General features: G+C 40.4%; 1 protein-coding gene across 2 annotated transcripts; it reads left to right on the plus strand.

The window, feature by feature from the left end:
* Window positions 1-6,216: 6,216 nt before the first annotated feature.
* On the plus strand, window positions 6,217-13,972 carry LOC306711761 (ankyrin repeat and SOCS box protein 2-like). 2 transcript variants are annotated; one of them, XM_079180791.1, is made up of 9 exons: window positions 6,217-6,282; window positions 6,959-7,234; window positions 7,738-7,907; window positions 9,299-9,454; window positions 9,632-9,877; window positions 9,954-10,125; window positions 10,388-10,922; window positions 11,005-11,158; window positions 12,324-13,972. In XM_079180791.1, exons 2-9 carry the CDS (start codon window positions 6,966-6,968, stop codon window positions 12,509-12,511), a joined length of 1,890 nt encoding a protein of 629 aa, XP_079036917.1. In that variant the 5' UTR covers window positions 6,217-6,282; window positions 6,959-6,965; the 3' UTR covers window positions 12,512-13,972. The 2 variants fall into 2 exon arrangements, with proteins under 2 accessions (XP_079036917.1, XP_079036918.1); XM_079180792.1 differs by having other exon boundaries at window positions 9,960-10,125.
* The last annotated feature ends 217 nt before the right edge of the window (window positions 13,973-14,189 follow it).

Here is a 14,189-nt window from a genome sequence, read left to right on the forward strand (position 1 = left end):
CTCGTTCAGTTCCAGTCCGGACCCGGTTCTACGTTCCGTGCTGTCCGTTAGGAGCGTCACGCCGGACTGCGCTACATCTGTTGCGCTTTAACGCGTCTGTGTCGGTTAAAGCTCGCAGTGCGGAAACCCTGAAACATCACCGACAAACATCACCGACTCATGTCGGCCCACGCGGAGTGAACCAGCAGCCTTCATATCACTGAGAAACACGGAGGACGTTACACCCGTTACACGTTACCCGTTACACACGCTACACACGTTACACTCGTTACACACGTTACACACATTACCGGATCAATGTAAAGCTCATCGATCCGGACTTCAGAACCTCTTTCACGGTCTCTAAGCTCCTGTAGGTCCGGTTCGATCTGGGATCGGTAGAATAGTCAGAAATATGAATGGAGACTTGTGAAGCTGACGGGATAAAGTCTGGATCACCAGAACCGGGCTGAACCCGGACCAGAACCGGACTAACCCGGGATAACGCCCTGCACTGCAGCAGCTGAACCGGTTTCCATGGTGACGGCTGGTTGTAGGAGACCAAACTCATTCACAGTTTTAGGATCAGAGAGTTCATGATTCAAATGTTCAAGAACTTGACTTCAGGACTGTGTTTTTATTTCATTAGTTCTAAATGATATTTTACCTCTTTATTCCACAGTCATACTATTGTATGCTGTCGCTATCTTCTGGCTGTCACTTATTGTTCTGTTGATCAGATGATGAAGTATTAATAATAATAATAATAATGTATCCCACTGAGCATTTCACAGTTTTCTCTGTTTGAAGACTTTGGTTAAACATTTAGATCCTCTTTCAACATGTCTTATGTAGAACTGCTCCCATAACCACCTGGAGGCTTCTTCATATAGACCACATTTCAAATAGTCATAAAGTCTTCATGTAGACTACATTTCAAATAGTCATAAAGTCTTCATGTAGACCACATTTCAAATAGTCAGAAAGTCTTCATGTAGACTACATTTCAAATAGTCATAAAGTCTTCATGTAGACCACATTTCAAATAGTCATAAAGTCTTCATGTAGACCACATTTCAAATACTCATAAAGTCTTCATGTAGACCACATTTCAAATAGTCATAAAGTCTTCATGTAGACCACATTTCATATCGTCATGAAGTCTTCATATAGACCACATTTCATATCGTCATAAAGTCTTCATATGGACCACATTTCATATCGTCATAAAGTCTTCATATAGACCACATTTCAAATGTCATAAAGTCTTCATGTAGACCACATTTCATATCGTCATGAAGTCTTCATATAGACCACATTTCATATCGTCATAAAGTCTTCATATAGACCACATTTCAAATGTCATAAAGTCTTCATGTAGACCACATTTCAAATGTCATAAAGTCTTCATGTAGACCACATTTCATATCGTCATAAAGTCTTCATGTAGACCACATTTCATATCGTCATGAAGTCTTCATATAGACCACATTTCAAATGTCATAAAGTCTTCATGTAGACCACATTTCATATCGTCATAAAGTCTTCATATAGACCACATTTCAAATGTCATAAAGTCTTCATGTAGACCACATTTCATATCGTCATGAAGTCTTCATATAGACCACATTTCATATCGTCATAAAGTCTTCATGTAGACCACATTTCAAATGTCATAAAGTCTTCATGTAGACCACATTTCATATCGTCATAAAGTCTTCATGTAGACCACATTTCATATTGTCATAAAGTCTTCATGTAGACCACATTTCATATCGTCATAAAGTCTTCATATAGACCACATTTCATATCGTCATAAAGTCTTCATGTAGACCACATTTCATATTGTCATAAAGTCTTCATGTAGACCACATTTCAAATGTCATAAAGTCTTCATGTAGACCACATTTCATATCGTCATAAAGTCTTCATATAGACCACATTTCATATTGTCATAAAGTCTTCATGTAGACCACATTTCATATTGTCATAAAGTCTTCATGTAGACCACATTTCATATTGTCATAAAGTCTTCATGTAGACCACATTTCATATTGTCATAACGTCTTCATGTAGACCACATTTCATACAGTCATAAAGTCTTCATATAGACCACATTTCATATCGTCATAAAGTCTTCATGTAGACCACATTTCATATCGTCATAAAGTCTTCATATAGACCACATTTCAAATGTCATAAAGTCTTCATGTAGACCACATTTCATATCGTCATAAAGTCTTCATGTAGACCACATTTCATATCGTCATGAAGTCTTCATATAGACCACATTTCAAATGTCATAAAGTCTTCATGTAGACCACATTTCATATCGTCATAAAGTCTTCATATAGACCACATTTCAAATGTCATAAAGTCTTCATGTAGACCACATTTCATATCGTCATGAAGTCTTCATATAGACCACATTTCATATCGTCATAAAGTCTTCATATAGACCACATTTCAAATGTCATAAAGTCTTCATGTAGACCACATTTCAAATGTCATAAAGTCTTCATGTAGACCACATTTCATATCGTCATAAAGTCTTCATGTAGACCACATTTCATATCGTCATAAAGTCTTCATATAGACCACATTTCATGTCGTCATAAAGTCTTCATATAGACCACATTTCATATCGTCATAAAGTCTTCATATAGACCACATTTCATATCGTCATAAAGTCTTCATATAGACCACATTTCATATCGTCATAAAGTCTTCATATAGACCACATTTCATATCGTCATAAAGTCTTCATATAGACCACATTTCATATCGTCATAAAGTCTTCATGTAGACCACATTTCATATCGTCATAAAGTCTTCATATAGACCACATTTCATATCATCATAAAGTCTTCATGTAGACCACATTTCATATCGTCATGAAGTCTTCATATAGACCACATTTCATATCGTCATAAAGTCTTCATATAGACCACATTTCATATCGTCATAAAGTCTTCATATAGACCACATTTCATATCGTCATAAAGTCTTCATATAGACTACATTTCATATTGTCATAAAGTCTTCATGTAGACTACATTTCATATTGTCATAAAGTCTTCATGTAGACTACATTTCATATCGTCATAAAGTCTTCATGTAGACCACATTTCATATCGTCATAAAGTCTTCATGTAGACTACATTTCATATTGTCATAAAATCTTCATGTAGACCACATTTCATATCGTCATAAAATCTTCATGTAGACCACATTTCATATTGTCATAAAGTCTTCATGTAGACCACATGTCATATTGTCATAACGTCTTCATGTAGACCACATTTCAAATGTCATAAAGTCTTCATGTAGACCACATTTCATATCGTCATAAAGTCTTCATGTAGACCACATTTCATATTGTCATAAAGTCTTCATGTAGACCACATTTCATATCGTCATAAAGTCTTCATATAGACCACATTTCATATCGTCATAAAGTCTTCATGTAGACCACATTTCATATTGTCATAAAGTCTTCATGTAGACCACATTTCAAATGTCATAAAGTCTTCATGTAGACCACATTTCATATCGTCATAAAGTCTTCATATAGACCACATTTCATATTGTCATAAAGTCTTCATGTAGACCACATTTCATATTGTCATAAAGTCTTCATGTAGACCACATTTCATATTGTCATAAAGTCTTCATGTAGACCACATTTCATATTGTCATAACGTCTTCATGTAGACCACATTTCATACAGTCATAAAGTCTTCATATAGACCACATTTCAAATGTCATAAAGTCTTCATGTAGACCACATTTCATATCGTCATAAAGTCTTCATATAGACCACATTTCATATTGTCATAAAGTCTTCATGTAGACCACATTTCATATTGTCATAAAGTCTTCATGTAGACCACATTTCATATTGTCATAAAGTCTTCATGTAGACCACATTTCATATTGTCATAAAGTCTTCATGTAGACCACATTTCATATTGTCATAACGTCTTCATGTAGACCACATTTCATACAGTCATAAAGTCTTCATATAGACCACATTTCATATCGTCATAAAGTCTTCATGTAGACCACATTTGATATCGTCATGAAGTCTTCATATAGACCACATTTCAAATGTCATAAAGTCTTCATGTAGACCACATTTCATATCGTCATAAAGTCTTCATGTAGACCACATTTCATATCGTCATGAAGTCTTCATATAGACCACATTTCATATCGTCATAAAGTCTTCATATAGACCACATTTCAAATGTCATAAAGTCTTCATGTAGACCACATTTCAAATGTCATAAAGTCTTCATGTAGACCACATTTCATATCGTCATAAAGTCTTCATGTAGACCACATTTCATATCGTCATGAAGTCTTCATATAGACCACATTTCAAATGTCATAAAGTCTTCATGTAGACCACATTTCATATCGTCATGAAGTCTTCATATAGACCACATTTCATATCGTCATAAAGTCTTCATATAGACCACATTTCATATCGTCATAAAGTCTTCATATAGACCACATTTCAAATGTCATAAAGTCTTCATGTAGACCACATTTCAAATGTCATAAAGTCTTCATGTAGACCACATTTCATATCGTCATAAAGTCTTCATGTAGACCACATTTCATATCGTCATGAAGTCTTCATGTAGACCACATTTCATATCGTCATAAAGTCTTCATATAGACCACATTTCAAATGTCATAAAGTCTTCATATAGACCACATTTCAAATGTCATAAAGTCTTCATGTAGACCACATTTCAAATGTCATAAAGTCTTCATGTAGACCACATTTCATATCGTCATAAAGTCTTCATGTAGACCACATTTCATATCGTCATGAAGTCTTCATATAGACCACATTTCAAATGTCATAAAGTCTTCATGTAGACCACATTTCATATCGTCATGAAGTCTTCATATAGACCACATTTCATATCGTCATAAAGTCTTCATATAGACCACATTTCATATCGTCATAAAGTCTTCATATAGACCACATTTCAAATGTCATAAAGTCTTCATGTAGACCACATTTCAAATGTCATAAAGTCTTCATGTAGACCACATTTCATATCGTCATAAAGTCTTCATGTAGACCACATTTCATATCGTCATAAAGTCTTCATGTAGACCACATTTCATATCGTCATAAAGTCTTCATATAGACCACATTTCAAATGTCATAAAGTCTTCATATAGACCACATTTCAAATGTCATAAAGTCTTCATGTAGACCACATTTCAAATGTCATAAAGTCTTCATGTAGACCACATTTCATATCGTCATAAAGTCTTCATGTAGACCACATTTCATATCGTCATAAACTCTTCATATAGACCACATTTCATATTTTTTTTGTCCTGGGTTCTCTTCACTTCCTGCCTTTGTATCGTTTCCTTCCTGTGTGACTGTCTGCCCCTGATTGATCCCACCTGTGTCTCCTCACCTGCAGCTCACCTGTGTACTTAAACCCTGTGCGTCTCAGTGTGGGTTTGTCTGCTGTGTTTCCTGCTCTGCTGTGATTATTATGGTATGTTACTTGTGTTAATCCTGCTCAGCTCAGCTCTCCTCTGTGTTTTCCCCCGTGATTGTTTTTTTTGAGATCCTGATCCTGTTTTGCTCGTTCCTTGTTTTGTTTTTTACACGTTTTTGGACTTTCTTGCTCGGCAAGTTTTGGATCTCCTTCATAAATCCTTCTGCGCCTGTCTCTCTGTGTTTGGCTCTGTCCTCTACCTGTATACGACCAGTTTCTCTCTCAACCCTCTGAAGGAATGAACTATTTGTTTGGTTTTATGAACTTTTTTTTCAGGATCTGGAGATCTTCACATTTCAGAGAATAATTGTCTTTTTTAAAAATCATTTTTGAGGAATGGCTTAAAAAGGATTAACAAAATATTAGCTGATTCATTATCCATCGATCAACAAATCATATAATCAGATGTGTCTATTCATCTTTTTCCATTCATATTTTGGACTTTAATGTTTGGAGGTGAATTCTAATTTTAGAATTAATAGATTTAGATTGTTGTTGTTGTTGTTGTTGTTGTTATTATAGAGGTAATTCCGTAAACATTTAGATTCCGGTCAGCTGACCAACAGTTCTATGTAAGAATAACTTCATCAGGTCCTAGACACACTTGACTGTCTTTGACCTTCGGCCAGCAGAGCATCGGTGTCAACGTTTTGGCAGCTTTCTGCAGGAAGCATGTGAAGACATGAAACCAGCAGACCCTTAAAGACCAACACAGACCTGCTGCTGCAGAAGAGAACAGAGAGGAGGACTGGAGCGTTTCACAGTAAGACAGTTTGTGTTTCATCACCTGTTTGTTGTCCTGCTTCTCATAAATAAAGCTGCTTACTCACATATGTGTCTACTGAAAGCTTTAAACATGAACTCTGCACACTGTCAATCTTTTGTATGTTGTTTACTTCTGCAATGTTGTATTGTTACTTATTACTGATGTAATATTGTATTATCATTGTGTCTTTGTTGAGTTATGTATTCCAATGTTTGTTTGTTTTTTATTATGAAGTCATTATTTGATGTATTTATTATAATATCTTATTTATTGTTGTGGAGGTGAATTTATGGTGAAGGAGCTGATTAAGTCACAGGTCAAAGAGAATTGTATTTATAGTATAAAGTAGAGAATATGATCATAGATGTGTTTGTTGACAACACATTCGAAGTGTGTTGTAGTTTCTATATCTTGTCTGAAGGCGGATAGTCGGCTCTCAGTGAGTCTGAACTTTGGCTGGAGGACAGAGAAAGAAACACCACTGACCTCCATAACTTCATTCACTGATCTCACATTTGGCAGCAGGTTGAGCTTCAAATAACCGGCTGCTGTTTCCATGCAGAGCACTGATTTATCGCAGTAGCTGTGGATTTAATGGGGAACACTGCTGCTAGATATCAAGGAGACTTCAGTCTGAAGGTTTTCATAACGGTTTTCTTTTTCTGAGTGATAGATCCAACATGAACCTGGACGACTACAGTGTTTACAGTGAGCTGACTGATGAGGAGCTGCTACAAATCGCTGTGGAGAGAAGCCTTTGTGATCAGAGCACAACATCAACCTCAGCCCCAGTTGTGCTCAGTGGATCAAACCCCAGACGGAGACTTCCTGAACCCCCCAGACACCTGAACAATGTCCCTCCATCCCAACCTCAACCTCCAGACCCCCCCGATGTCCCTCCCTGTGCAAGGCCCCCAACAGGCCAGTTCTTCTATGAAGCCCCGAAGAGGTGAGTCAGTTGAGACCAAACAGACCAGATACGAGGTCAAAACTTCTGTAAATAGACAACCTCTGCAAACAGTCAACAACTGGGTGGACGATGAGCTTGTTGTTGCCCTCTCTGGGTGGACGATGAGCCCACTCAGACAGATTGATGGACCTGGAGTAAGTGGGTAGGTTCTGTTGGTACATTAGGTGGAGTCATACCTTCCTTCATATCTTTGTTTCATTGTCCTCAGAGGTTCTCTCTGCTTCATTTATGATGACCAACCAGTTGGACTTATGTATTGACTCCCAACAGAGTGAGATGTTTCATCTGCTCCTAACTGCCACGTGTGGTCCTCCACACTCTTCAGTCTGGTAGATTAAGGATTTAGCATCTGTTGGTTACCCAATCATTACTTACTGACCTGAGTCCTTCAACAAAAGTTGGATGTTTAGATGTTAATTAGTTACAGTTTCAATTTTTTTTCTGTTCTTCAAAAAGGCTTATTCCTTCTGTTTTTATTTCAGACAGTTCAGTCATCTGCAGTCCCTGATTATGAACGGAGATGCAGAGGGTCTGATGGCTTTGGTTGGACAGAAGTCCAGCAGTCTGATGGCGCCGGATAATGAAGGCTGGATTGCTCTTCATGAAGCTGCTTTTTACGGACCGCTGCAATGTGTCGCAATCCTCATCAGAGGTGAGGAGCTGCTTTCTGGTTGTCTAATAAGGAGAGGAATTTATTTAGTTCATGCTTTGTTCTTCAACCGCATGCTTTTTATAATGCATAAACCCATTCCATTCCTTGAGTTCAGGGAAGGAGAACACGTCTTCTGAATTCCTTCAACATCACATTGGACACACTGTTGCTTGGTTTTCCATCATCTTGGACATCCTCTGTCATGATTATGGACATTGCATTCATTGGTACTAGAGGTTAATCAGATTAATTCAGCCATGTTTAACATCCCTTTGAAATGTGTCTCTGTCTTCCACAATGCTGGAAACCGTTCACTTAGTTTATTTGGTCCATCGTGTCACATGACATGGTGCCATTTTCACACAGTTCACTTGAACTCTCAACATGGGTTTGCACATGTGAGGCGTTCTCCTTTCTTTTTGGTCTGAGCTCTTTCATTTTATTCACCAAGGCAGTGAGTTTAGTTTCTTTTTTCCTCCATTTAAAAACTAGCAACAGCAGCATTTATTTGACTCATTTTCCTCTAATTTCCCTTTTGATTTTCTTCAATACAGTGTTTGTGTATTTAAAAAAAAATGAAATTCATCCGTCAAGCATCACATCAGCAAAGCAGCAGCAACTTGAAAGATGAGATCTAAACAGCAGTGAATACAAGACATTCCTTTAACATCCAGCTGTAGGGTCGCCTGACTGACGCTGTGATTTATCTCCATGATTAAACTTTATTATAGTCGACATTATACATCGATTAGTTCCGTCCTCTTCCAGTGATGCTTCTTCTCAAGCCTTCTCTTTCTTGACTAAATAGAACATCAGGAAACAAACTGAGTCGCTGACAGTTTGAGTTTGCTTTGTCTGACTCAAGTGATTGATTGAGATCCAGTTATTATAAAGGTCACAGAATATTGATCACTGACCCGCTTTTCAACAGGCAGAGGTGAACAGCTGATTATATCAACTGTATCATGTGACCCCTCCATTACATCATCATAATAATAATAATAATAATAATAATAATAATAGACTATCACAAATCCTAATGAATACCAACACCAGATCTATCTTCACTCCTCTCTGACGATCCTTTGGTTCGTGTTGTGAAGTTTTTACTTCTTACACTCGAAACATTTTAAAAATCTCACACATAATAAATAAACATTTTTCACTGTATTTCTTTAGTTATCGAAGACTTTAGTAGGTGTGTGTGTATGTGCATATATGGTGTATGTATGCATTAATATGTGTGTTTATGTAAAAGGTTAAATATGGACATTTATGTGGTTGATCCTTTTTATTGTGTTTTCTCATTGATAAGCATGTTATCTATCTCAATTAAATGATTTAAGAGTTCTACTCAACCATGAAGTCACACACAGCCTGTCTGCCCTCAGCTCATCCCGACTCGGTGAACAGATGTACTTTAAAGAATCAGACCGCTCTGCTGCTGGCCGTTGGCCGAAGAAACGTTTCTTGTGTCGATTTTCTCCTGAAGAACGGAGCTGACCCAAACATCGCCAACAAGGACCGAGAGACGCCGCTGTTCAGAGGTGAGCTGACGTCACAGTGACATCACAGAGCCTGCTGAGGGATGCTGTGATGTCACTGTTGTAAAAGGGAAACCAGGGAAATGGTTTATAGGGACAGAATCATGAGGCACTGGATCACAAACATGTAACAAACACCTTCTGGTCTGAAAAAAGTGACGCTTTTATTGTTGTTTTCAGCCTGTGAGCAATCGAATGAAGACATTGTAGATCTGCTGCTGAGGTCTGGAGCTCAGGTGAATCGCTGCAGCATTCAGGGAGGAAGTGCTCTTCATGAAGCCTGCAGATGTGGAGAACTGAAGCTCTGCAAGATGTTACTGCAGGCCGGAGCCCATCTTCACACCAAAAACATCTACGGCATCCAACCGTTCTTCATCGCTGCACAGCACGGACACACCGACCTCATCCACCTCCTGGCTCAGGAAGGTCCATGATCTAAACCAGTCCATGACTTCTCTTTATGTCTATCAGGAGCTGATGTTAAGGTGTTTCTGTCCCTCAGGTGCAGATATAAATGGACAGGCAGGAGATGGAGCCTCGCCACTCTTTGAAGCCTGTAAGAACGGCCGTGTTTCTGCTGTGAATGCGCTGCTGTTTCTGAAAGCTGACACTAACCAATCCATGAAGTCGGGCCTGCTGCCTCTCCATGTGGCTGTTCAGAACAAACATTCACGGTCTGAGAGACTTCCTGTCCGTCACCGTTTTATCTTGTGTTGTCTTACCTTAACTGTTTGGTGTTTCTTTGATACGTTTAAATCAACTGGAACTCTGTGATTGAGAAGTTCCTCCACCATATTTAAAGATCAAACTTGAATCTCTCTACAGTAAAAACAGTGTTTGGTTTTCTGGTGTCAGAGGGCTAGACCAACCCACAATCGGCCCAACTTGTCTGACTCTGCTGGTAATCTCCCTCACAGGTACTTTTCATTTTTCCAGAATTGTGTCGATGCTGATCCCGGTGACCAGCAGGGTCCGAATCCAGCACAGCGGCATCAGTCCTCTGCACATTGCTGCAGAGAACAACAGTGATGACATCATGGAGCTGCTGATCGAGTCCGGCTTCGATGTCAACACCAAGCTGTCGGACGAACGCTCCAAGATGTACAAGGACCGCCGGATTACGGCGGTCTACTTCTCCGTCATCAACGGGAACCTGCAGGCCACCAAGATGCTGCTGGAGGCCGGAGCTGACCCCAACCTGGACGTCTTCAACCCGCTGCTCATTGCCGTCCAGCTTGGCCGGATGGACATGGCAACACTGCTGCTGAGGTACGGCGCCAACGTCAACGCTAAGATCTCCACCCAGCCGTCCAGGTTCCCGGTGGCCATGCTGCTCAAAATGGAGTCTCTGCCGATGCTCAAGCTGCTGCTGGACAACGGCTGCGATGCCCGGCCCTGCTTCCACTGTCCGTATGGCCAAAAAAGTCACCTGGCCGTCAGGCCATCAAGCCATCCCATCGAAGAAATGCAGGTCACAAATATACACATCTGTCTAATTGCACAAATCAGAGCATGTGAATGTGTTGGACAAAGGGTCTCCTCTGTTGTTTCAGTTCTGTGAGGCCGTCTCCAGCTCATCCTTCTGCCTCGCAGCTGGTCCGATCATCTCAATGCTCCTGGACTATGTCAGTCATGTCCGTCTCTGCTCTCAGCTGCTGGAGGTTCTGGAGAGTTGCAGCGACTGGGCGCCGATCAAACTGAAAGCCTGTAAGAAACAAAACACCACTGACAATTGACAGGAAATGGCCATAGCAACAGTAACTATGGTTGGGCAGGGCTGAGGTCACTCCAGAGTTCCGAAAAATGTTCTAGTTTCCAGAAAGGTTTCTGTTCCCCTAAATAACAGTTTGAGCTCCTAAAACGTTTTCTGTGCTCTGATTAAAGTTTCTTTCTTTTTAAAAAGGTTTCTGTTCCCTAAAAGTTGATGAGCTCCTAAAAGATGTTTCTGTGCTCCTAAGAAAGGTTTCTATAAAAGACCCTGAGTTTTAGAAAATTGTACGAAGTGGTGCCTCACTCTGATTGGCTGGCTGAGTTTGGGGCGGGGTTTAAGTAGGAAGTCCACAGAACAGGGATCATTTATAACCGTTGTGTAGCACATGTAAGCCACTTCCCACGCAAAGGTTGTGATCTATAAAAACAAACCTTTAGTGTTGATCCTACGCTTCATAAAGAGAGTCCAGGTCTGTCTAACGGGTCTGTCTAACGGGTCTAACAGGTCTTTCTAACAGGTCCAGGTCTGTCTAATGGGTCTAACGGGTCTGTCTAACAGGTCTGTCTAACGGGTCTAACGGGTCTGTCTAACAGGTCTGTCTAACAGGTCTGTCTAACAGGTCTGTCTAACGGGTCTAACGGGTCTGTCTAACGGGTCTAACGGGTCTGTCTAACAGGTCTGTCTAACAGGTCTGTCTAACAGGTCTGTCTAACGGGTCTAACGGGTCTGTCTAACGGGTCTAACGGGTCTGTCTAACAGGTCCAGGTCTGTCTAACAGGTCTGTCTAACAGGTCTGTCTAACGGGTCTAACGGGTCTGTCTAACAGGTCTCTCTAACAGGTCTAACGGGTCTGTCTAACAGGTCTGTCTAACAGGTCCAGGTCTGTCTAACAGGTCTGTCTAACAGGTCTGTCTAACGGGTCTGTCTAACAGGTCTGTCTAACAGGTCTAACGGGTCTGTCTAACGGGTCTAACGGGTCTTTCTAACGGGTCCAGGTCTGTCTAACAGGTCTAACGGGTCTGTCTAACAGGTCCAGGTCTGTCTAACGGGTCTGTCTAACAGGTCTGTCTAACAGGTCTAACGGGTCTGTCTAACGGGTCTAACGGGTCTTTCTAACGGGTCCAGGTCTGTCTAACAGGTCTGTCTGTGTCTTCTCTTCAGGTCCTCCTCACCCTCTGATGCAGCTCTGCAGGTTGGAGATCAGACGTCTGGTCGGAGTCCACAGACTCAAACTGATCTGCACTCTGCCACTTCCTATGAGACTCATCCGTTTCCTGCACTATGACATCACTGCTCACTCACCTGACGTCCACTGTTATGAGGTGGCTGCGACACAAAGTGACGTGTAAATATAAGAAGCTGTAGCTGATGAGCTAATCGCTAACACTTTAATAAAAAGGTATATAGAGGGAAAAATAAAGTTCTCCAGTTAGCAAGTTTCTTAGCCTGTTAGCTTAGCTTCGGTCATTACACCTGAAACCAGTCACCTGTTAAATATTGTGAGGACCCTCCCACTGACTGTGTTCCTGCTCTGGGATGTTTCCTGGTGGGAGGAGCTGTGACGTTCACCTGCTCATAGCAGCCCATCTGATTGGAGCTTGGAGAAGGCCTAAAGCACAGCAGGGCCTGCTGCACCAGCCTCATCCTTGTTTCAACTATGCTGAAGTTGTGGAGCTTAATTAAACTGCTTTGGGTTAGATATCTGTGTGGCTCCCTTTTTGTTCCCAACGGGGGCTTGTCTGGGATTTGGAAAGGTTAGTACTGAGAAATAGTTAAATGTAACTTTGTTAAAGGGAGTTTTTCCACACAGATGTTTTGGTTAAATTGTGTTTTGTGACCTGCTGTCAGTAGTACAGGCTTGTGAGTCATTTGGAACCCTTTTCCTGATGGGCATAAGCGATGCGTTGTCTCTCATTTACCCTTGTTGTTGTTGTTGTTGTTGTTGTTGTTTTGGTGCAGTACGTGGTCAGAGCAGTGGCTCGGGGGCACTTCCATGACATGTCGAGGTGATTTTCAGCTTGCTGAAGGTTAACCGGGTTACTGGGTTTTGTGCTTAATTTATCCTGCATGAAGTCTAGACCTGGTTAGTCAGTTAGTCAGAGGAGATGGGTTCCTTACTTAGAGCAGCCAGTCATCCTTTAGGTTTGTGGTGGAAAACTTTATTCGTTGTAGTTTGTTGGAAAAGTGCCTCAAAGGTTGCAGGTGAACTGATGAAATGGCTTCATTGAAGACTTTGTTCAGTCTCCAAATGATGAATTGCTAAATTCTTACACAAAAGATCAGCTCTTGAAATGAAGTAAAGAGGAATTGTTGGACACATTAAGGGCTCACAGTGGGGATTGCAAAGGCACCTGTAGAAGTTGCTACATGTTCAGAGGTAGCGTCCCCCGGTGAGTCAGTCAAAGTTTCCAAGATGGCCGCTGTTTTGACTGGACTTGGAGTTGGTTTGACATTTGAGCAACAAAAACCAAAAGTTAAGACAAGATGCACATCTTCGGGAGGCTGAACTAGCCTTTGTTCAGGCAAGACAACAGTTAGAGTTGGAGCGATGTAAGCAAATATAAAATCTCTTCTAAACTTGAATAACTTTCACTGGTTTTGTTTTTGAAGGCTTCCTGTAGCGGCGGTCACTTCTCATGAACTGGTCCTTCGGGTTTTATTATTTATCATTGACCGGATTATAAAACGTTTCCCAGCAGCTGTTCTTTTGAAGTCAATGTCATGTTTTCATGTTTAAATATTTATCTTCATGTATGTCAGGGCAGATGTGTTATGTAACTGGAGGTGTAGAATAAAATCAATTAAACATGTCTCATAATCTACAATGTGTTCACTTCCTTTGGATCATCTTCAGATGATGTTCAGTAGAACATCAAACGATGGAGACACGCTGACGTACGTAACCCGACTTGTTACAGCGCAAAGATTGAGTCCTTTTGATTGAGCGTTTATTCCATATCCTCGATTGTCTCCACTGGTTTGGTCTTTGTCAGCACTAGTTGAACTGAAGCTCCGACTAGTCTTTCC

This window comes from Pholis gunnellus, assembly GCF_910591455.1.
Source record: "Pholis gunnellus genome assembly, chromosome: 19".
Classification (NCBI taxonomy): Eukaryota; Metazoa; Chordata; class Actinopteri; order Perciformes; family Pholidae; genus Pholis; species Pholis gunnellus.